Raw genomic sequence first — 23,355 nt, 5'->3', positions numbered from 1 at the left:
CGAAAACTAAAAAACAGTAGTGTGCAAAGCAAGAAGTACGAAAGCGAGTGTAGAATATCTGTCGTATAGTAAGATTCAGTTACCTGAATTTGAGTAAATTATCCATAGGCTATACACTACCTTGAAAATGTCGCCAGGGATATAGTTAGTTTGGATATTATAGTAACAGTTCCGATCAACAAAAATGTATGTCCTACTCGTGGTATGACGTGTATTGCTGTAAGTACGTCATACATTACTTGTTTAAAAAACGGGTACCAGTCTGTTCACAAATTCAATTGCCCGTTATTTGTTACATTTAAATTTTAGGTAATATGCTTCATATACACATGAACAAAGCAAGCCATAATTGACCGTAGTACCTGCTTCTATTTTCAAGTATCTTTTTATAAAAACGAAACGTTTAACAGTTAGACTCCTCGTACAATTTATTCAACTGACAACGTTAATCGGACCGGTTTAAGATCGGGAGTATAGAACAGAACGAAAAAACTGAATGAAAGGAAATAAAAAAAACGCGTGGCAGTCGCGAGAAAGGGATGGGTTAAAACTTGGGTTAAAAAAATAGGAGCTCCGATACTGTTGTGGGGAAAAGTGTAATGAAGAATCGTGCTATAGGTAAGTCGGGAACTATAGATTAAATCAGCTTTGGTGTGATCAGATGTTAAGACCTAGTTCTTCTACTTCGATTCTTCGCGTTCCTAGAATACTGCGTTTCCCAATCTTCATCGCTCTCAGAATCTTCTTCACTCTCATATGCTGCTTTTTTTCTGCCATTCTCGTTTACACGCTTCGGTGGCGGTGCCTTCTTCGCTACCTCAGCACTCGCTTTTGTTGTATCAAGTGATTCCACAACAGGTTTCGTATCTCGGGTTTCCTTATCGTTGTCATCAGTAAGGTCTATTGTTGTTGGTTTTAAACTTTTGGGTGCTTCTTTTTCTGAACTGCTCAGTTCCTTCACTGGCTTAGACGACGCGCTGAAGAGAGCCGAAATAGTAGAAGTCACTTTTGCACCTAATAAATAACCAGAGAAAAAAGTTAATATAGTAGGGTGGGGGAAGATGGGAAACATTTTCATTATATTCTCTCGTCCCATTTGGTAGTAAACGAAAAACATTTAAAAAATTATAAAACCGTATCCTCACGACTTCCATAGATCGTTGTTAATTGTTCAAAACACGATCAGAATGTTTAAATATTTGATGTACTAAGGTATCCCATCTTTCCCCTTCCAACTATACAATTATTGTTTGTATGAATATGATGCAAACGACTGCGATATATTTTTTTATATCTAGCCTGATCTAGTAATCCGCGTTGCTGGACGTAGTTTTGTTGCATCAAAATAAAATATATATCAATTAGAACTACACACTGAGTTTTGGTAAATATATAGCATTGCGAAACATTTGTAGCTGCACGTATTTTTTCCTGCGGTGACGTCGTGTGACGTAAACGTAAGTATAATAAACACAATCGTAGTTTAAACCAACCGCTGTTAAAGCAAAATAACTTACTACCGTTTTTAGATGCAGCAGGTCTTGGAGCGATTTCCTTATTTTGTGTCAACAGTGATTGAAATGAAGAGCGAGCTAAATCTGAAGCTTTTGTTTTCATTTCAGCGTCGTCATCCAGAGTCTACGGTTAATTTACAAATAAAACTTAAATGCTCGCCTGTTTTAGTCACAACACGAAAATAAACAATTCACGTCACCCTTACAGGGCTGGCACATCTTCGTGTGTATTTTCGCCCATACTTGGACAATTTTAACAGAATATGTAATCGAAAAACATAAACATATACTTTTAAAAGAGAAAAGAATTTAAATAACATACAAATATTTTGTAAAAGCTAAACGATTTTTTTCCTTACTAAGTTTATGACTGAGTTCGGCCCGTTGGCTGCGGCTTTGGCAAGAGCGATCATTCCGTTGAGATTCACTGCATCTTGAATGATCTTACGATACTGTATAGAAAAGTTTATTAGTAGTTGCAGTAACGAACTTACATATCAAGAAATGAGAAATACATAACACTCTTATAGGATCTTCGTAGCACCAGATCGTTACTTTATTTCTACGTAGAAATCGTTCAACTCTATGAAAAGTGTCTAATGGTTACATTTTTATCTTATTGGTTCAGGTTATTTAACAGAAGATCAGGTTGATTAATACAACGAAAAAAAGGAAATCAGCAATAAAACAACAGTCGTTATACACACGCAGACGCTAGAGGTAAAAAAAACGAATTTATATATCAAGAAATGCGAAATATATAACACTTTCTACTTAAATCTAGTTAAACAAAAATGAAATGTTTTGTTTACCCTGCTTTCCAACCAAGTGATTTGCATTTTGCTTGTTTTAAATTCTTTCTCCGCGTTCGATCTCTGCTGCTGCTGGCGGATCATCAGCTCGATTGCAATCATCCGCAAGCTGTCGTCCTTCATGTGCCGATACATGGGCAATGCTTTCTAAACATAAACGTGAAGATGAACGAACGGTGAATTTACGACGTGATAAATGAATAAATAAATGTGCGGTTAATCAACTTACAAGGTTGGACATCGTTTTTTCATGGTCGACGGGTTTCAAAAACTCGAGGCGAGCGGCGGCTTGCTGCATAACACGAGTCGCCTGTAAAGAAAGGTTTGCGGTAACAAGATGATGTGGAGTGGGTCTAAATCTCAGCTTTATTTGCGTAGCTCGATGTAGGAAATTACTGACATGGATTAGAATAGTTCTGATGACTGGGTTATAAATATATAGCTATATAGTATGGTGGGGTAAGATGGGATACCGTTAGAACCTAAAACCCATATTTCCTGATCGTGTTTTAAACAATTAACACCTCTTTTTTAGTCGGTAGGCTACGGTTATATAACTCTGTAATATTCTTTGTTTACTATCAAAAGAAACAAGTAAAGAAAATGAAAACATGTCCCATATTACCCCATCACCCTGGTATTCCTACGTATTAAACCGTTACCGTTGTTACAGTGAGAGTATATTTCAGTACATGCCATGTACCTATCAGTATACCATAAAATAAAGGGTTTCACTCACCTTTAACATAAGAGTAACCACTGACTGTGCCTGGTTACGTTGCTCTTTACTCATTTCAGGAGTTAAAGGCAACCTGAGCGAGGAAAGAACAGCTTCACTCAGTAGATTGTCTTGTTGTATTGTGGAGATAGGATCTGGCTGTAGTTGACTGAGCATATTAAAGGGGGTAATCTGGTTGGTCATTTGATTTGCCACAGTAAAAGCGGTTCGTTGTTGTTGGGGTGGTGGGTTAAAACGGTGGAGACCCTGGGTAAAAAATACGGTAAGGATATTTATTATAAAATGGGAACGGAAAAGCAACAGAGACTTGTACTATATAATGAAACACAGTATGTATTGCCCTGACGGTTTAGAAATAGCTTTTTATACAGATTAGCAGGGATAATGTGCGAACTTTGCGTAAACCCTAGTTCACCTGGCTCTCACGCCTTGGTAGGACCTCACCCTTCCCTTATGCTTATATTATTCAAATCCCTAGTTTTTGCACCTAACTGTTTAGGTGCGTAATAATTGCTTTACAATTATCCGCAACACAAATATTTACAAACGTAAAATGGCGACTGTGACTTCACAATACCTTCTTCTCATTCTCATACTCCTCCCACGCCGCCTTCCTCTCCTCCTCAGTGAGCTCCTCCGCCTCCTGATGATCCAGAAGCGAGTCGTGTTGATGGTAACTAACAATCTTGTCACGGGTGCATTCTCCAGTCAACAACTCAGCGAGCAAGGGGTCCTATGGTTGCAAGGAACAAGTCAGATTCGTTTACTAAAAAAAGGCCTTTGTCACTAAATTTCTTTCATATATTTTTGGTGATCATAGGTAAAGTAATGACTATCATTATATGCAATTATATGCAAAGCAGTTCCTCTATCGATGTCGTTTGATCATGCTAAAGGTCTGAAGTAGATTACGTTTTGCCGTTGTTATATATTTTTCTATAATGTCATAGAGGGACTTATACTTTTTACTTGATTTTAAATCCAAGCAAGCGTGTATTAGTGCTTACTGCATTTGATTTTGACACATAACACCACCGGTTACCTTTATAACATGACTGTCGTCACTGTAATAATTTAAAACACTGAATATCATCATGCATAATGCAGGTGTATGTATTCAAGGATAAAAAATTAATGAAAACACGATTTAATGTGTTGATGCTGCCGTGATTAAAAAATAAATTTGCTCTTGGCAGTGTTTTGTTTTTTTACCATCGTACTTGAATACGTTGTAAAAATCAAATGGTTATAGCGTGGACAGGCATCAGGCGGTTGTTCATATTTCTATAATACTTTAACTGTGGATAACAGTAGGACCGTGAGTTCGTGACAGATTACTGCCATATGTAGTAATTAGGGGATGTGAAACACTATCTGCAACCGTATGTTAATTACAACAACAATAAATGCTGTCCTTGATTCGTTGACATATACATATGACGCATTTGAACATAGTTAGGAACCTACCTTAGGCAAAGCGTGTGTTGGTCTCTCGCTTTCGGCTGGAGTAGGTGACGGGTTGAAAGTGTACAATTCCTGTAAATCATGGGCAGTGAAATGTCGGTTGATCTGTTGCTCGTCCACTACCCGGAATGACAATGACTGTTTGGTGACCTGTCGGTCGTAGATTTTTTCTTCCATGGTTCCCTGTAGTAATGCAAAGCGGTTGGTTATATTTTCCAAGTTATTTTGATACATAAGACGTATAATTGGGCAGACTATTTAGGTATATGGCTCGTAACTGGAAAAATGACGTGCGCTTTGTATAATCCGGGCGTTTGTTTTCTAGGTACAGGGTAACATGAAAGCAAATTCATTGCCTGTATATTCAGCAGTAATGCCATCCAAGACCAACAAGCAACAACAACACCAACATGTAAATTTACATTTGAAACACAGTCATTTTCACCTGTGCAATGAGCCGGTAAATATAGCAGCATTTGGCCTGACCGAAACGATAAACGCGGAAAATTGACTGAATATCATGCGAAGGATTCCACGATGCATCGAAAATAACGACACGATTCGCAGCTACCAGATTCACGCCCAACGAACCAGCCTTCGTTGATATAAGAAATAACCTTGCCCTTAAAAATGTTGTTATTAAAGATTGCAAATTCGGAAAATTAACACACCAATTATATATAATAAATATAAGTTAAGAAAAAAGTGTGATTTTTAAGCTTTTTTTAACAAAAGGATGTCGTATACGTGAATGGTGGCGGTTGAGTGGTGAATTTACATAAATAACGGCTTTTGTGTTTTAGGTCTAAACTCTCCAAACCATATACCTTCTGTCCGTTTCATCGTTGAACTCATTTATCCAACGTTGTCGCGATTTTCCCAGCGATGAACCGTCCATACGGAAATAATCCAAGTTTTTATACCACTTCCTATAGTCAATCTCCGTCGAGATTTTCCCGTCTTCTAATTGGCTGAGAACCTTCACGGTTGACAGAGCAAGCATTTCCTCGATCAAGTCCAGCGAGAGAAGACTTTGACTGAATACAAGGCTGGAATAGAAAGAATATGGATAAAACATGGCGGTTTTTTAGTCTTACGGTAAGTTCAAAAATGTTTAAACAGTGACTTGTATTATGTAACGCTGACATTTGGCACGATTTGGGTGGAGTGACGTCACAGTAAGGTATAAATGTCAATGAACATAATGCATAACAGGTATCTATTTAAACGCACATCTGTTACTGAACGAACATTATTAATAAGTCATAGTAGACGGCATTGTCATTTCGCGGTAAGAGGTTCTAATTGCGGCTGCGTAGATCGTATTTCTTATTCGGTGACGTCATCAACGTGAGTGGCCGTGCCAGAGCGCTGTCAGTTGAATGAGATTGGTTACCAGTGTAGCCGCGGTATAAGGTTGAGTGTCAGAGTTCGACCAATTGGGTGATTGCTCGTAGTTTGGTACATAGGATTTGAATATCGTATTAATGTGGGTATAAATATTTTATGCGATATATTTGTGCATCACAGAAGGCTGGTGGCTCGACAAGCTACGAAAGGATAGTAGTTTTTCATTGCAGTACTACCGATCACTGTGAGTTGGTTGTTTGTTAACAAAATGAACGAAAACGAAGCAATGCAGCTTGAATTGCTAAGAAAGCAAATGGCAATCTTGCAGGAAAACTTGGACCAGTTCTTCATGATAATAAACGGTAAATGACGACTGTGGTTTAGATCTCGTTGTTGTCAACACGTTTCTAACGCATATGAATCTTGGCCGTGTTATATTTATTAAGTTAATACTTGAAGTATAGTTATGTGGGGTAAGATGGAAATATGTGTTTTGTAGTGTGAGAGTTAAAGCAGAAACGTTTATTCAGAAAGCCGCTGAGGTTTAATTTCCACTAATACCATAGGATACCGCATATACGTAATAATCCCTTTTTTCTGACGCAGTACTTTATCGTTGACGCAATACATCACGTGTGTGCGTTGCAAGTACTGCACAATTAAATGGTGATAGATGTACAAGAAAAGTCAGTCAAAAAATGAACCATAATCTAATCTCAATCAGTCTGTCATTTTTACATGTTTGCTTTTTAGTTGACAAATCACCTTTGCTATCTCTACCTAATCAGCAATTTATTTCTAATACATAACAGGCATGTTCATATTCTTCATGCAATGTGGGTTCGCTTTTCTGGAAGCAGGATCAGTAAGAAGTAGTAACACAGTCAATATTCTTATGAAGAACACACTTGACGTTTTCGTTGGTTCTTTATCATTTTTCGCGTTCGGTTATCCATTTGCATATGGTCGTCCGGGCAACTCGTTCATCGGCCACAACAACTTTTTCGGGGCAAATGTGCAATACTTTGAGAAATCGGTAGGTTCCAGTTTCTATGTAACTTTGGCTTACGAGAACACATGTTCTACATAAGTGTTATAGCAGGAGAGTGTGCCATGATTTAAGCTACCTGGTCAATACAAAATAGCGGTATCGTGTCTTGCCGCGTCCACAACTACATATAGTAGGGTGGGGAAGACGGGACACCTTTAGCACATAATATCCAAATATCCTGATCGTACATTTTACAACGGTCCATGGGAGTCGTGAAAATACGGTTTTATAATTACTTGAATGTACTTTGTTTACTACTGAACGGGACGAGTAAACAGAATAAAAAAAGGTGTCCCATCTTCCCCCACCCTACATAATTGGCTTGACTGTCGATTTCTCTTATATTATATGGTAGATTAAGAAAATTAATTCATCATATGTTTTTATATACAAAGTACTGCTTCCTTTTTCAAAACAGAAATATTTCATCGAGAAACGCAATTAAATTTTCATCAAACAAAAACACGGTGTAAAGGTCAACAATACCACATCTAACTATATAATCTAATTTTCATCTAAACTTAGGTCATAGCAAACAACCAAACTTTGGGCGGATATGAAACCAGTAGTTCGTATTTTGCAAACTTTTTTTTCCAATATGTGTTTGCGGCCACTGCAGCGACTGTGGTATCGGGCGCTGTGGCGGAAAGGGCCGACTTCTCATGTTATATAATCTACAGCTTCACTATTACAGGTTTGTAAACGATTAGAGTATGCAGCGTAAAACGACGGTGGGCATTTAGGTCAAACAAAATCTAAAAAAGTCTTCTTGTAAAGAAAAATATACGCTCTTCATTTCATTCTAATAAAAAAATAGGTGTAAAAACGCCTGCAAAAAAAGTCGTTGTTAAGCTTAATGAACAATGTCTGCCTAAAATAAAACGGTACAAAAAAACAAGACATACATCATTACTTTATGTGGTTTCGTATTGCTAATACACGTGTCGATGTTTTAGGCTTTATTATCCGTTTTTTTAAGACTTACTATTTTTCAATTCATATATTTATTATTTTGCAGGGTTTATATATCCAGTAGGTGCGCACTGGGTTTGGTCGCCCGATGGATGGCTTAATACAGGAGCAGGTACTGGGTTAAGCATGCAGGACTACGCTGGTAGTTGTGTGGTTCATGTATGTGGAGGCATGGCTGCTTTAGCCGGAGCAAAAATACTCGGTCCGAGGCTAGGAAGGTAAGATACGGAAGAGGGTATTGTGTGGAAATGGTATTTTTACGGTATTTTAATTTTGTTCGACTTCGAGTAATCGAACAAGCTAGTTACTTGCATTGTAAGCCACGGCATACCGAAAATGGTTTTAACGGAATTTGTTTATGTGGTGTATATAGTAGTGTGGGATAAGATGTGACACCTTATGCATAATATACAAATATCTTAGTCGTGTTTAAACAATTAACAACGATCTATTAGAGTCCTAAGGATACGATTTATAAAACTTTGAATATTATTTGTTTACTACCAAATTGGGACGATAAATTAAAATAAAAACGTGATAACTAAAGGGGCATTCCAACAAATATATATATATTTACGAAGTGAAAGCAGTTATTGTAACAAATTCGAAAATGAAATAGATTTTTCTGTCGTACTTTAAAAACTAAAAACGGTCAAGGTTGAGTGACACTTTTTCTTATACGAAATTCCATGCTTTATCGCACCGTCGTTTATTTTTTACTACAACGATTGGATTTGCGGTTTTGAAATGCGGTTTTAAGAAGCTGCAGCGTTTTTTTTTATTGGTTGTACCGATTTATATCACATTTGGACAACTCTATACTCAAACAGGGTTTGATTTTTCGTTAGTATGCCCATTTAACAGCGAGCGTAAAGTTTATCTTGCTGTAGTATTTTCATTCGGAAGTCTAAACATGAGGTGAATAACCAAATATACGTGGGATTAATGATCACGATACAAAAATACGTTAATGCTAAGTTTAACATAATACCACTAAACTATTCTATATGGGTGATGGCGAACCAGGGCATGTCCCACGAGATTTGGGCTCATATTCTCACAAAGCAAGTAACATTACATTACAAAATTGTAAAAAATAAATTAATCTAAATTTCTTCGTTTTATTAAAGGTTTTCCGATGATGGTTTAGATAAACCAATACCTGGACACAGCGTACCTCTCGTATCACTAGGGGCATTCATTCTATTAGTTGGTTTCTTATGTTTTAATGGTGCCTCTATTCAACGCATATCCAGTAAGTTAACTATTTGTTAATGCTCATTAGGTACAGCGTAATAAAGGAACTTATATGAACGCCAAGTCACAACTATTGAATATCCAAGACTATAACGTGTAAATCCAAGTTAATGTTAAAAATGACAACAAGAATACATTTATAGTTAAATATGTTTTAAAAATCTCAATTTCAAATTAACATTTTTTTTTTTCGTTTCAGAGAACGGAGATGGCCTTGAAGTATCACTGTCTGTAACTAATACAATACTGAGTGGCTCCGCTGCAGGTCTATCGTCTATGTTAACGCATCGAGTACACAGTATGGTGAAAGGGAAGGGGAAGTATTGGTCTTTACTAATGACTATCAACGGTGGATTGACTGGTGCGTTGTTTATTCATTAGCATTGTTGTTTTTGTATCAGCATAGATTAGCATAACATTAAATCAAAAAGGTCACGGAACTCATATATTATAAAATTATACAACATGAAGTGTGTAAATACAGTTTTTTTCAATCTATCAAGGACTTATAACGTTTTAGAGAAGAAGCAGTTTCAAAACTCAGTTTTCTTGGTATCTGCTTCGCATAAGTTAAACGTCATAATAGTAAGAGAATGTCTTTGTTGTAGAGCAATTAAGCTTCCTTTTTGTTAGCGAGTAATAATCAAAATGTTGACTACACGTCATGGCGATGATAGATGAAAGACCCAAAATGGAGCTGTAGACATTTCTACATTGCGGTTCAACTGTAATTGTACGACCTTGTACCATGTGTACGTAAATTATACTACAGTGACTGAAATTTGTGCCGAAATCGGCATTCATTTCTTAGTATCGTGAAAGGGCATTCGGGTCATGTGTGTTTATAATGTCGCGTTAATTGAGTATCCCCGCACATGCATTTAATTGTCAAGAGGAACAGTCGACCGTCGACTTTTAACAAAAAGCGTGGTCATAAGTACTTTATAACTCTGTATACTGTAAATATAATAAGGTTTCTGTGAACTTTGAACATTAAGTATTACGTCAATTCTTAAATCCGAAGTCGATTTATTGCAGGCATGGTGGCGTCGTGTGCTGGCTGTAACGACATTGCTCCTTGGGCTGCACTGCTCACCGGATCTGTGGCTGGGGTGGTTTTTGTGTTCGCTCGACAATTTGTTCTATGGTTGAAGATAGACGACCCACTGGATGCGATTTCCGTTCATTTGTTTGGAGGTAGGTATAACTAAAGTTAGTAGAGACCGGGGTAACTGGTAGGGTGATGAGCGAACTTAGACCTAAATCTCATGTCACCTGGCGTACCTCGAAGAAACACCTTACCAACAGGTTAGGCTGGCCAAATTAAACACCTTAAAATGACCTTTTTAATAGACGACTGGTAAAATTTACCGACCAGAATTGCTAGAATATTAAATTAATGGATTAATTTCAATAATAAAGACTAACATTGCAGTTGTACTTAAAAACAGGAACTGTCGGGACACTTGCGGCTCCAATTCTCGCTATTCGTGGTCAAACAATTAACGGGGTTTCGGTGGGAGGTCCAATATACGGAGGTGGTGTGGACGCATGGAGGGGGGTTGGGTGGAGCTTGGTTGGCTTGTTCTCTATTGGGTTGTGGTCGGGTAAGACAAGAATATGTGATTTACCAGATTTAATCGTTGTTGTATAAGTTTGCGTCGGTGACATTCACGATATAGGCCAGTTTGGTAGTTTGCATTTATTTATTTGTGTGTTGCAGGATTGTACTGTTTCACGTTATCCCCAGTGTTCGTGAACAGTATTTGCCAAATTTATTAGTTGTGACCAGTTTGTGTTGGTTACACAAAAGATATGGGACAGTTTGCATTTATTTATTTGTTATGTTGCAGGGTTGTGCTGTTTCACGTTATTCACGACGTTGGACATGGTGGGTTTAATGAGAATTCCAAAATCGGTTGAAGAAAGTGGGATCGATATGCAGAAGCATGGGGAGCATGCTTATCCGGAAACATTTGTGAGGTATGTATGCGGTTTAATCTGCCCCATTCAGTTCAGTTGACACAAACGGACTGCGTAGAATATGTAATCGAACCTTGATTCTTTTCATTGTGATATCTTGTAGTTAAAAATGTATCACCTTTTTAACAAAACGCATTGCAGAATCATAGACGACAGACCAGAAACTCCACGGAAAAACAAAGTGGTCAAACGGAATGTGGCATCTGCGCTCGTTGATAAATCCCTGCCAGCGATCACCACGTCAGCATGGGATGGTCAACATCCATCTGAAGCAGGCTCCTCCACAAACGGATGTATAGAAGATCCAACAAGGTTATCACCAAGCACCGCGTACAATCGCAAATAGAACATCGTGTGTCATGCATGTATTTTGCGGCCGATTTGGTTGCCACAGAATTGCGAGAACGCTGCCGAGTTTTCTTTTGCCAAAATGTTTGTATTTTGCACTGCACATGTATTCGATGCAATATCAGTTACACAATGTAAGATTCAGCATCTACCTGCTGTTGTCGTGCACTTGTCATATTCTATGTGAATTGAAATTAGCCCTGGCGTCATTGTGATCGTTTGTTATTAAATATTAAGCTGTTTTGATAAATTTCTGGCCTAAAATATAACGAATTGTGTGAGGTGCGAATACAGGGTCTGTAGATGAACAAGACTGTCTCAAACTTTTGCATAGTCCTGCAACAACAATTACTACTAGTACAACTACAATACTAAACAGTTAGACATCTAAAGATTCTGGTCTATGCAAATAGAACAAAAGTCAGCTGCTTGCTTTGTCAAAGAATGCACAAACAAAGTTACAACAGAATCTGCACATGCCTTAATGCACAAATACATATCAAAAGTACTTTATATATATTTTGCACCGTCTAAAATCTAACTGTTGTCATTCACAAAGCCATAAACAAGGAACTCAAAAAAAAATACCTTTGCTTCAACCCAGTGGTCACTAATAGGTTGTCCAAATTATTACCTATCCAAAAAATAATGAAAAAGTCTTCCTACAAAAATAATCACCCACAAAGTAACATACATAGTAACTCTAAGCTGGCACAAGGTGTATGAACACCCGTGTTATAACAACTGTCGTTTTCTAACAAAGTTACATTCATTTATTCATTTCAACTGCTTTCTTACACTCTAGTATGATAATCAACCATAGAGATTATTCACATACCAATACTAGACAACACCAACAGCCTAATTTTAACTGCTTGCGATAACATATTAAACACATGCAACACGTAATAAATTATACTTAAATAACCAAAAAAGTTGCTGCAACATAACACAAAGTTACAAAGCACAAAAGCCTGGATTATAATTTATATTGGCTATCTCCTAATTCGACGGATGCAACAAGACTAAAAACTATGAACTCATTAGATAAAACAAAAAAAACTCCACTCACATTTTATCATCACATTCATGAGCAAGACGAAGAATTTCAAAGAGGACAGCAAGCTTTCCTCCCGCATTCTGATCATCAGCAACATCCTTCCCCACAATGGAGGAGTACCATTCATTCTCCTCCGTTGATTCCATTGATTTGTTCAACTGCATCACTGGATCTGATGAAGGATATTAGATTTACAGACTTTACAGGAGCGGGCTGGGTTGGATTTATTTGTTGTTTTTTTAATTGTTAACAGTCCATTTTTATTCTACCTCTTTTAAGCAAATATTACTTTTGTTTAAAAACATAGTAGGGTGGGGGTAGATGTAGATCTAGATGGGACACCTTTTCATTCCAATTTCTCGTCCCATTTGATAGTAAACAAAGAACATTTAAAGAATTGTAAAACTGTATCCTCAGGACTCCCATAGATAGTTGTTTGATTGATTGAAATACGATCAGGATATTTGAATGTTATGTGCTAAAGTATTTCCTCTTCCCCTGTCCTACTATATTGATTTTACTATAAAGTCAGTAGTATGTATGTTCATATAATGTACACACTAACTTTAAAAGTTCTTTGATGACATATAACACATTAATCTTGAGATGTTTGTTACTTACCATTATCACTACTATCACTATTCCCTCCTCTTAATCTGTATCTTCCCGAGTTCTTTGGTCTGTGCTTCTTCCGTGATTTAACCTCCACCTCTTCCTCTTCTTCCGAGTCACTTTTAAACTCATCCTCAGAGCTGGATGTTGCGGTGTGTTCCTCCTCATCTGAGCTTCCCTTCATCCTCTTGGACTTCCTACAGAACATGCAGAATTTTCAGAAAAAGTGAAAATATCGGAGCACAAAAATATCTCAGAATTCAAAATAATGTGAATGTGTGTAATAAACCATTAGTAGTAAATATTCTTATACAAAGTTAGATGTATATGTCAATGTAAATTTGGAACAGAACAAACAGACAGAGCCGCTACAATACCTTGTATAGTTAATATATTATATATTATATATTACTAAGTTACTTGTTACAAAACATTTAAAATGGAAGTAATGAATTCTTAGTTTTGGTTGTTTTGATGCACACATTAAATTAAATAAACAAATTATCATGCACATTTAATAATATATAATAAGCAGGTACACTCTATGCGAGTCATTACATAATTATTAATTATAAGGACTTATCTATTAAAACACCTTGTAACATTGGATTTTACTTCATCATCATCTGCGTCTGATTCAAGTAAAGAAACCATTCCACCATTTTGTATTGGGGGTCTGCGAAAAGTCAAAACAACATTATCTGACTGAACAACATGAAAAGATATGGTGGTGGTTTGCATCCATTAGTTTATGTTAAAATATCTAAAAAGCTAAGCATTTTTCAAGATAATTTCAAAACTGTGTTTTATTAATACAAAGTTTTTTATAAACCCATTACGACATTACGTGTATGCAGCAAACTAAGAATAAGCAATGTTACATGCTGCAAGGACAAAATCCTAGTTGGCCCTGACCGTGACGGTAACCACTAATGTCAATTATGCACCTTACATTAGACAACAATTTTTTATATCATGCAAAAAACACACTTCCAAAGTTAAACAAATTTATAATTTTTTCTCACTTTTTTTCATCTTCCTGTTTTTCCGTAGGTTTGTCTTTGTTTCTCCTATCAGCGGTCCACTCCTCATCCCCACTACTCACAGCTTCCTCCTCTTCCTCCGAATCACAGATCATCCGATTTATCTGCTCATCCTGTGATCACAAATCACAAATCATATGAAATTACAAAATCATGATACTCTCACAACACAAATCATGATACTCTCAAAGCTTTATACTGTACACCAAGAAATTACGACCTACTAAGCAAACATATATATTGGACAAGTGTGTTTTTTTTTTGTAATATATATATATATATATATTACATACTGAATAAATTCATGACTTATTTGACCCATGTTTTTCATAAAATGGTATGCAAATGATTTATCTTTTTTTAAACGTTATGGGTGTTTACATTTATTTTCTTATTTCATGCAGTAATCGGAATTTACCTACCAACCAAATAAAGTTATAAACGTACCCTTCTAATGGTGTGCAACTGCAACACACGTGGATGTGTCCATATTCGCATCAGGTTTTGGTAATCAGAGAATAACCCAGTATCTCTTGAACCTTGCTGGACCTTTAAAGACGATTATTATGTGATTATTTATCAATACAAAATTTGAAGTGAATTGACTGAATTCTGCTTTGGCATATTCCAACCCATATAACAGAATTTAAATACAATGTGCTTAATTTTAGTTTTTAGCAAGTCTTATGTAGCATGGACTGGAGTGTAATGAAACAGAGAAACACAATAAAAAAATAGATTAAAATATTTTCTTAGCTATTTAAAGTTTTAAAACTTTACAAAATGGCTGTAAAGCACTGACGCACAAAAACTAAAAGTAAGAGTTTTCCGATTCTTATGACTATTTAACCATTCCCACAAGCCACAACCATTTAATATTTGAAAATCCAATTTACTTACAGCATGTGGGTTGTTGCCTCTGTTGGTCATTGTATCAAGGTAGTGACGGTATAAAGACACTTGCACAGGACTGAGACGAACTTTAATGATATACTCATATTTACCACACAAGTACTGGGCAAGGGAGGTGTAATCTTTCCTCTGTAATAAGCAAGAATTATTAATTGCTGGAAAACAAAAAGGAATTGAAGCAGTTTTTAGAATAGGACTATCAAAATATTAAATAAGAAAGTTGTACTTCATAAAAAAATAATTTTATGTCTTTATAAGCAAGTACACATATGCAAGCGAAAATAACTTAAATACAGAACATGGTCAATTCTTCTTAGTTATATTACAGAAACATAACCACCATAAAAACTAAAAATATTCACAACTTAGGAAATCACAGTGGAATACAAATGATGTACCGAGTACCCCTGTCCCCTGCATAAGAGAGGTTTCAGGTTAGGGGTCAAACTTTACCTAAACGGTTGAAACAAGGGTGAAATCTTATGTTTTAGCATCCGAATTTTACGATAAAAAAACTTTTCACTACATGTGTTTGATATGGGTGTTTTCACTTGAATATGGGTGTAACTTTAAAGATATAAATAGTGCAAAATCTAAATCCCATGTATTCAAGTTTTGTGTTCACTATTCTCATAACAAACCTGTACAAAACCTTGTAACATATTATGAAGCACATGTGAACGCTTTTTCATGAGACGAACGTCCCTGTCCGTTGAATCCAGGTGCTGACCATTAGAAATAGGATTCACGAAACGATTTCGGAATTCTTTCAGTGACCCAAGCAGGTTTGGCTTCACAAAGTTCACCATGCATTGGTCTGGATAAAATATCAGATATTGATTGGGAAGAATATAGGCAGTTTTGAGTGACATATTGATTGATTTGGAACACACACACAAACCATTATAAAGCCCGTTGCCATCATTTCGATGCTTGCTTAAGCACAATAAAAGCCAAAAGGAAGATATATATTGCTGCAGTCCATAATTAATTGTTCAAAAAATTGACAGAACCAGAAAACAAACATTTAATATTGGCTTTTCTAGTGACTGGTGAGCAATTTTATGCAGAATAAAAAGTTATGTAAAAAAGAGAAAATTGTATTTTAAATTGTAGAATCATTTCCTTAACAGTGAAGGCTTTACTAAGTTTACATAGCTTTTTTTATAAGTTACCCTAACAATTACTGTAACAATAACAGACAAGTTATTTTATAATAGTAGCTAAAAAATAAAATTTGGTGTGCCATAAAAAAGGCCAAATAAAAGCAATGACCAACTTACATTCAACGAGGTTGTTTTGCAGAGGAGTCCCAGTAAGCACCACTCTTCTACGTGTCTTAAGTTTGCTCATAACCTGAGAAATGTTCGATTCTGAGTTCTTGAGTTTGTGCCCTTCATCACACACTACAATATCAGGACCTGCGAAAAAATTAATTTTTTAACACCAATAAAAAAAAATAAAAAAGTCTGATTGTTGTTTTAAATCAGGTTGAATTTCACCTCGAAGATGACTTATATGAGACTTAAAAATGTTGGTAATGTAATAAATTAGTCTGTTTTAATAAATTAGGTAAGTTATGTTTGACTGCGACAGTTTATAAACAGTGCCTTCAGCATTTCTGTGTTTTTATAACAATGAAAACAAATAGTGAATCACAAAATTTCAATTTTTAATTCATGGTAAAACAACCAAAGGTTGCAATGAAAATCAAGTTGTAAGTTCTGACCAAATTTTCATGATTTCAAGTTAAAACTGAGTGGTTTGGCAAGATATAAGAGTATACCAACCCTAGGCAAATACAAGTGGTTTTGAGTCATAATTATTTCAATCCTATTTTCAGTCAAGAAAATGGGATTTAGAGTGACTGAAATTAATAAATATTTAATCAATATATTGCTGCACTTTGTACACTAATATTGATAAAGTTGGCATGCAAAACATTGCATAGATATTACAATTCTATTGTGTATTTGTATTTACGGCAGTACTAAAATCTAACCACATACTGTCTGTACTATACAACGTCATAATTACTTTTTTATAACAGAATTTTAACAGCTGAAACAACAATAGCGTATAAACAACGATAATAAAGTTTAAGGTGTTCATGGAGACTTGAAAAACAATCAACATATTTTACATTGTTAATAAGTGAGAATTTATGAATATGTTTACTGACTAAAGAAGTACGTGTCAGATTGGTGTTTTTCAGGCTAAAAACCAGCACGAACGAAATGACACTAAACTGTTAAAAAAATTGTTTGAAAACAGTAAAAACAAAATTATCAATGCTTACAAAACATTAATAAAGTGAATACAAAATAATATACATATTAACCCAACCTACGACCATAATAGCAAAAGTCACCTGGATCAAGAAGAGCACTCGCAAAGCTCTCCCTCCAAGCTTTGTATCTGATCCTTGTTCCGGAAGCAAGGAGGCGGAACATGTCATATCCGAGCACCATCACTCCTCCAGTCTTCTTCCACTTGTCGAGAACTTTGATTCTCTCTTTACGAGTCGCATATGCACCGAGGTTGTATGTCTGTTATGAAAATATCATTATGTTAAAAATGCACGAAATATATTTCTATTTTGTAGTGAGGTCCTTGTCTAGGACCTCCGATTTGGGCAAGATTTGGTCGATTACCCTAACACCCAGACCCAGGCTACTAATGCACATGGTTTATGCAAAAAAAGTGAATATAATTACTAATCTTTTTATTCTTTAAACCTGCTGTAGGTATGTTATATGCCTGTTATATCTCTATCTTATATTACACTTGCACGTTGCACCATATGATGTACAATCCATTACAATCATAAAAAGCCACTTTTTTGGTGTAATTATCATAGATCTCTTACCAAACCATCCTGTATCTGTATTCAGGAAGGAATATCTAGGAACTTAAATGGGAGGATCACTATTTTTAAACGTTTCTTTATGCGAGACTTGAAAAGCCAGTTGTGCGGCGAAATGAAACAGGGTTTAATCATAACTTATATTTAACAAAAACAAAGATTCCACACCCTTAATATGCCCATGTGTGTATTGTGTATGGAGTAAAAACAATGAACATTGTATGTACTTACAATTAATGGTTCATCATCAGGAGCCCATCTATCAAACTCAGACATCCAGTTAAGCAGTGTATTTAGTGGGGCAACAACTAACACAGTTTTAATAGAAAGATTTTCACTTCGTAAGATGGTGTGTATGGTTGTGATGGTCTGAATACAAAACAAAAAAACAATTTTTCAATACCTGCTAAAAATACAAATATGGTTATTCGATTGAATATATTAAATTGCCTGATAGAAAGCAGCCAGCTCAATGCATGGGAAGGCCAAACTGAAAAATTCTGGTTGTTTTTTTTAGACAAAACACTCAGGTTCTCTTAAGTTTCACCTTGGACCTTACACAGATAGATGTAAAACCAGCCTGCTATTGTTAATCATCAAATATCCATCAGTTGAAAGCATACGCATACATATCCAAGTATTCGGACAACAGGTAAAAACAATGTACACTAAAATTATGTTGTTTAAAACAAAAACTCTTTAAAAGTTGTCCTATAGCACCCATGCATAAGCATAACTTATTGTCATAACGCTTACCTGAAGTGTCTTCCCAAGTCCCATACAATGTGCTAAGATACATCCACCACCAGTGCCTTCCTCTGCCAGCTTCGTGCTCTCGATCAAGTTATCCCACATGAACTGCACTCCTTCCACTTGGTGGGGTTTTAAATGCACAGTGATAGATGGGTGAACCTAGGATTGCACAACGAAATATCGGTATGCTGGTCCGTTGTTTTTAAGACTTACTATTATACTATATATTGATTGAGTAAAAAGAGTTTGTAACTAAGAGTCTAAGAATATACTATTAATTAAAAACAAAGAATGGTGGTAGTAATTTTATGTTTAATTAATTCTAAAATCATATCATATTTAAAAGCGATCAATTTCCAAATGCTAATAATGGTTTATTGTAAATTGTTTTTGAGATGGGCACAGTAAGTGAAGTAGGCTACTGAAGTTATTGGATAAAAATTATTTGCCTGTAGTTTAAGTGTGATTGTACATTGTGTAGATCACATGCATGAAAAATGGCTAACTTGAATGTTCAACAGTTTAACTTGCACATTAATTGTATCATTAATAATATAAAACTTTTGCTCTATCTTTCATTAACATACCTCTACAAGTGGTTCCTTCTGCAGAACAAGGCGTTTTGTAACAGTTTCCACCATGTTGAATGAATCATCCAAACCAACCTCCACGATTTTATCATCTCCTCTCATTTCCAACCTCTTCCTTCGCTCTTCTTCTCTCTTCTCTGCATCCTAGAACAAAAAGAACAAGTTTAAAAAAGCTCAAATTTAATTAATTGATGAACTACCAGCACAAATTACATAGATTATCTTAAATATCTTTAAAACACTGGTTGTTGCCAACTGTAGGTTTAGCTTTTCCACAACAATAACTTAATCATTGTACCAGAATGCAAAAACTTAATAATAGCCATGAAAAGGGATTTGACAAAAGTAGATCTACTAATGCATTCCACATATCTAAGTATTGATCGACCTTGACAGAACTTCTTAAATGTCAAAGTGACTAATGAAAACAAGCAGATGTGAATGAAAACGTTTCCAAAAACTATTGAAATTTTGCTTCAGAGAGAATTCTATCTGCTCATACCTTTATTAGGTTAATTATAAATGTTACTCTAATGATTTAAATGGTCAGAAAAAATGGGTAGGTCTATACACAAATAGTACTAACCGGTTTGGTTGAATCAAATCTATGATAAACTATTAAACAGTATTTGTAAAGAAGAAATTCTAATAAATTTCACTCAAGCCACAACCAATGAATAAACAATACCACAACAACACTAAGTTTCACATAAATTATGTATAAACGACACACCCAATTGACCCAAGTAAATATTATTGACAATATTTTATATTTGTCATACTTTTGTTTCTTCGTTCAGTTGATCTCCACCAAATATCTTTTTAATTTTCTTTCTACCCGTGTTTTTGTCCTTCTTCTTCCTAGTTTTTTTCTCACCAGATTTTGAGCGCGATTTCTGGAATTAAGATGAACCATGAACGCTTAAGTATGACTTTTATTTGAACAATACTACTGACAACAAGATAATGAAGAACCCTGGTCAAAAACACAACATCAGTCTCTATATTATGTTTCAATTGATTCCTACTATAGGCTATTGCTGATGTAAAGCACATTGTTAATTTAAACGATCTTAAGGTTTGGTATTAGATACAACAAATAGTTACCCTCTTTGGTGCTTCTCTTCTACTATTTTTTCTACTTTTCCTCCTTTTAGATTTCTGTGAATAAATCACAAACTAGGTAGGTTTTACCAGGATTATTACCCCCAGCCAGCGAGTCAGGAAATTGTACATTTAAAGAACTTCAGGTTTCGTCAAGAGTATACTAATTTTGCACAAAAGGCTCCTGTATATTTTATTCTACCTCTCATTTAATTCATTCAAATTACAAGCGAACTTTTCAAATTGCCGTTGATAAACCTGGTACAATTGCACTAAACATTGTTCTTAACTAAGCTGTAGAGTGTAGATTATGTATATGGGTCTAGCCCTTGAGTAACAAACCATGGAACTCAGTAAATGAGAGCGGATTAAGCATTTAAATAAATATAAATATCACAAATATATTATGTATTAAACTCACACTGTTTACCAATTTAACCATGAAGAGTTGGAAAAATTTTTAGGAGAATAAAAGGGATTTGGGCAAAATAAATTTGGGAAGCCATGGCCTATACTATACCATATAGCCTATACATACAAAGGTTTGTTAACTACAAATTCAATTAAAATTAACATTGAAATGCACCTGTGAAGCTTGATCTTCGTCTGATGTTGCAGCAGAAGAATCGTCACTGGAGGAATCCTCATCATCTGGATCAGAACTTTCATCCAGAGGAGTGGAAGCTTTCCTCTTCCTCAGCACAAGTTTTAAAGATGTTGATTTTTCATCAACAGACATATCGCCATCATTAACATCTTCATTATCTGCTTCTTGTTTTTTCCGTTTAGAAATTCTTTTTCTGGTATTAGGAGTTTCATCCTTATGATTCTGTTAAAATAACAAACTTAAGTCTTAAGCATAGCAAATTTTCTTCATATTTGTAACTTATTAAGCAAGTCTATAATTCAACATTTACCTACATTTATACAATTTTCACCTGTGTTACAACATTCCAAATTTGTCAATGCCTCGCCACAAGTAGATAACTAATTTACATTCATTCTCATTACACACCACACACATCCTAATTACCTCATCATCACTATCCTCCAATGAAGAACTCAATTCTTTATTATTCCCTCCATCCGAACTCTGATCATCTTCGGATTCAGGAGGAACCACATCACTTGTCTCTTCATCACTTTCAATAAATGTCTTTGAAGGTTTCGGTTTATTCCTCACCATCACGAGAGGTGGGAAAGCGTGAAAGCTTAACCGAATGCAAAATAAATGACACAACAATATTCAGTACGTTTCGTCCAAATAAATGTCATTCGCTACTTTATACAATTACTAAAGCTGCAAAATTATCAATAACAAATGGAGCTATACTAGCAATCTACATACACTAAAGGAGCTTATGCAGAAAACAATTTTTGGTTTTGTTCCTTTAGGTTTAGTTGGATAACTGTAACGGCTGGTGATGGTTAAGCTTAGACGTCGACTATACGAAACACGGGACAGGATGTCAACATACCATTTCCTGATTATATCGAACCTATTCAGTTTAAACCTACTCAATTCAATTTACAGAACATGACGTTTATTTTCCTCTGTGAATACATAAACGAAAAAATATCGGCTTAACTGAAACAAAAAAATAGAATTAGTAGCAAAATGATGGTACCCAAAATGATAGCCGTTAATATATGGGGACCCTTATAGACTGCTCATGTTAATCTATAAGCAAGTGAATCTAAGATACATAACTGTTCCCTGCGGTTTATATATAGCAGATAGATAACTTACAAAACAAGTTTCGCTCTTTTTGACTGAATTTGAGAAACACTAATTGGCGGGTAACATCTGAGGTTCATGGCGTGGCGCCTATTCGTATGACGTTTCTAGCGTGCCACGAAAACCCTGACAGTAAAATATTTTGACCAGGAATTGCAATTTGTATGTAGTAAATGAATAGTTTTTTATATTAAAACCAGACAGTAAAATATTTAAATGCACTAGCGGTGAATGAACTTATTTATTCGGGCGTCATGGCGTGGAGGAGTCAGAGCCATCAAAAAGCCATAGGTCATAGATACCTTACCAGGTCATAGGTAAGGAATCTAAGTGTTTCCAGGACCCTGGGAGGCAATAGGAGTAGCCCTCGTGCCTTCATACACCTTAAGTAAAACACAGACGTAGGCGTCAAAGTCCATAGAAGTGATTTCTATGGACTTTGGTCACAGATGAGAGAGGCCACTCGTAAACTCGTTATAGTTTACGAGTGGCCTTTCTCATCTGTGCTTTGGTATAGGCGTACGCCGCGTCCTTACAATTACTTTTTTGGACAGATTCGTGGTCTTTACCAGAACAATGAAATGAACAACAAATACACGCTACAGTAATCGTGCGTCCTAATACTCACTCATTTCGTTTATTTGTGAAACAAAATATCCGATTTAACACTTCCGGTCTCGAATGACGTCAGTTATGATGCACCTTGCAAAGAAAAGCGAACGCAATCATGTGAATAAAGATCATTACGTAGTTGCTGACATAAACCATCAAACATTTCTGCCTGAAAATTGTAATGACGCCCCACATGACGATGATTACAACTATAGACTTTCATGTTGAACGACGTTCCCATTGGCCAAATTCAAACTGGTCGTCACGGTGCAGATTCCTTTACAACCAGCATTGTAATTTAATACCACGATTTTTAATACGATTTATTAAAGATTGGGTGTAATTGATGTTTAATTTGTTGCGTCACACCCTAATTTTAAACATAACTGCTTCTATTATGACGTTACGCCTGAAAGCAATAGCATAAAACACAAACGTCGCATCGCACCTAAGACAAGGACGGCATCAAGAAACCACATCTTCGAGAAACCACGTGGTGTTTATAAGCTTTGCTCACAGTAATTATTGTATATATCGATATTCCGAACGACGATAATGACGTATGGCATCGTATT

General features: G+C 35.7%; 2 protein-coding genes across 4 annotated transcripts; one reads left to right on the top strand and one right to left on the bottom strand.

Moving 5' to 3' along the window:
• Positions 1–410: 410 nt before the first annotated feature.
• LOC149739985 (chromatin remodeler ATRX-like) lies at positions 411–21,792 on the bottom strand. 3 transcript variants are annotated; one of them, XM_089873334.1, is made up of 26 exons: positions 21,464–21,792; positions 21,017–21,259; positions 20,434–20,505; positions 20,109–20,222; positions 19,324–19,470; positions 18,740–18,895; positions 18,215–18,352; positions 17,489–17,666; positions 16,401–16,538; positions 15,759–15,934; positions 15,106–15,246; positions 14,653–14,754; positions 14,188–14,318; positions 13,758–13,838; positions 13,172–13,359; positions 12,563–12,722; positions 5,357–5,578; positions 4,975–5,152; positions 4,533–4,712; positions 3,643–3,798; positions 3,066–3,311; positions 2,556–2,636; positions 2,327–2,473; positions 1,874–1,966; positions 1,518–1,638; positions 411–1,014 (listed from the first exon to the last, which is right to left on the bottom strand). In XM_089873334.1, exons 1-26 carry the CDS (start codon positions 21,614–21,616, stop codon positions 665–667), a joined length of 4,092 nt encoding a protein of 1,363 aa, XP_089729460.1. In that variant the 5' UTR covers positions 21,617–21,792; the 3' UTR covers positions 411–664. The 3 variants fall into 3 exon arrangements, with proteins under 3 accessions (XP_089729460.1, XP_089729461.1, XP_089729462.1); XM_089873335.1 differs by having other exon boundaries at positions 1,521–1,638; XM_089873336.1 differs by having other exon boundaries at positions 20,434–20,487; positions 21,464–21,791.
• On the top strand, positions 6,042–11,740 carry LOC149739986 (putative ammonium transporter 1). Its single transcript, XM_089873338.1, has 10 exons — positions 6,042–6,241; positions 6,692–6,915; positions 7,456–7,624; positions 7,949–8,120; positions 9,033–9,157; positions 9,359–9,520; positions 10,198–10,356; positions 10,611–10,766; positions 11,013–11,142; positions 11,284–11,740. The coding sequence occupies exons 1-10, from the start codon at positions 6,148–6,150 to the stop codon at positions 11,486–11,488; spliced, it is 1,596 nt and encodes a 531-aa protein (XP_089729464.1). The 5' UTR covers positions 6,042–6,147; the 3' UTR covers positions 11,489–11,740.
• Positions 21,793–23,355: the final 1,563 nt, after the last annotated feature.

Source organism: Ciona robusta, chromosome 2 (genome assembly GCF_009617815.1).
Source record: "Ciona robusta chromosome 2, ASM961781v2".
Taxonomy (NCBI): domain Eukaryota; kingdom Metazoa; phylum Chordata; class Ascidiacea; order Phlebobranchia; family Cionidae; genus Ciona; species Ciona robusta.
This window is presented reverse-complemented; position numbering and strand designations above follow the sequence as displayed.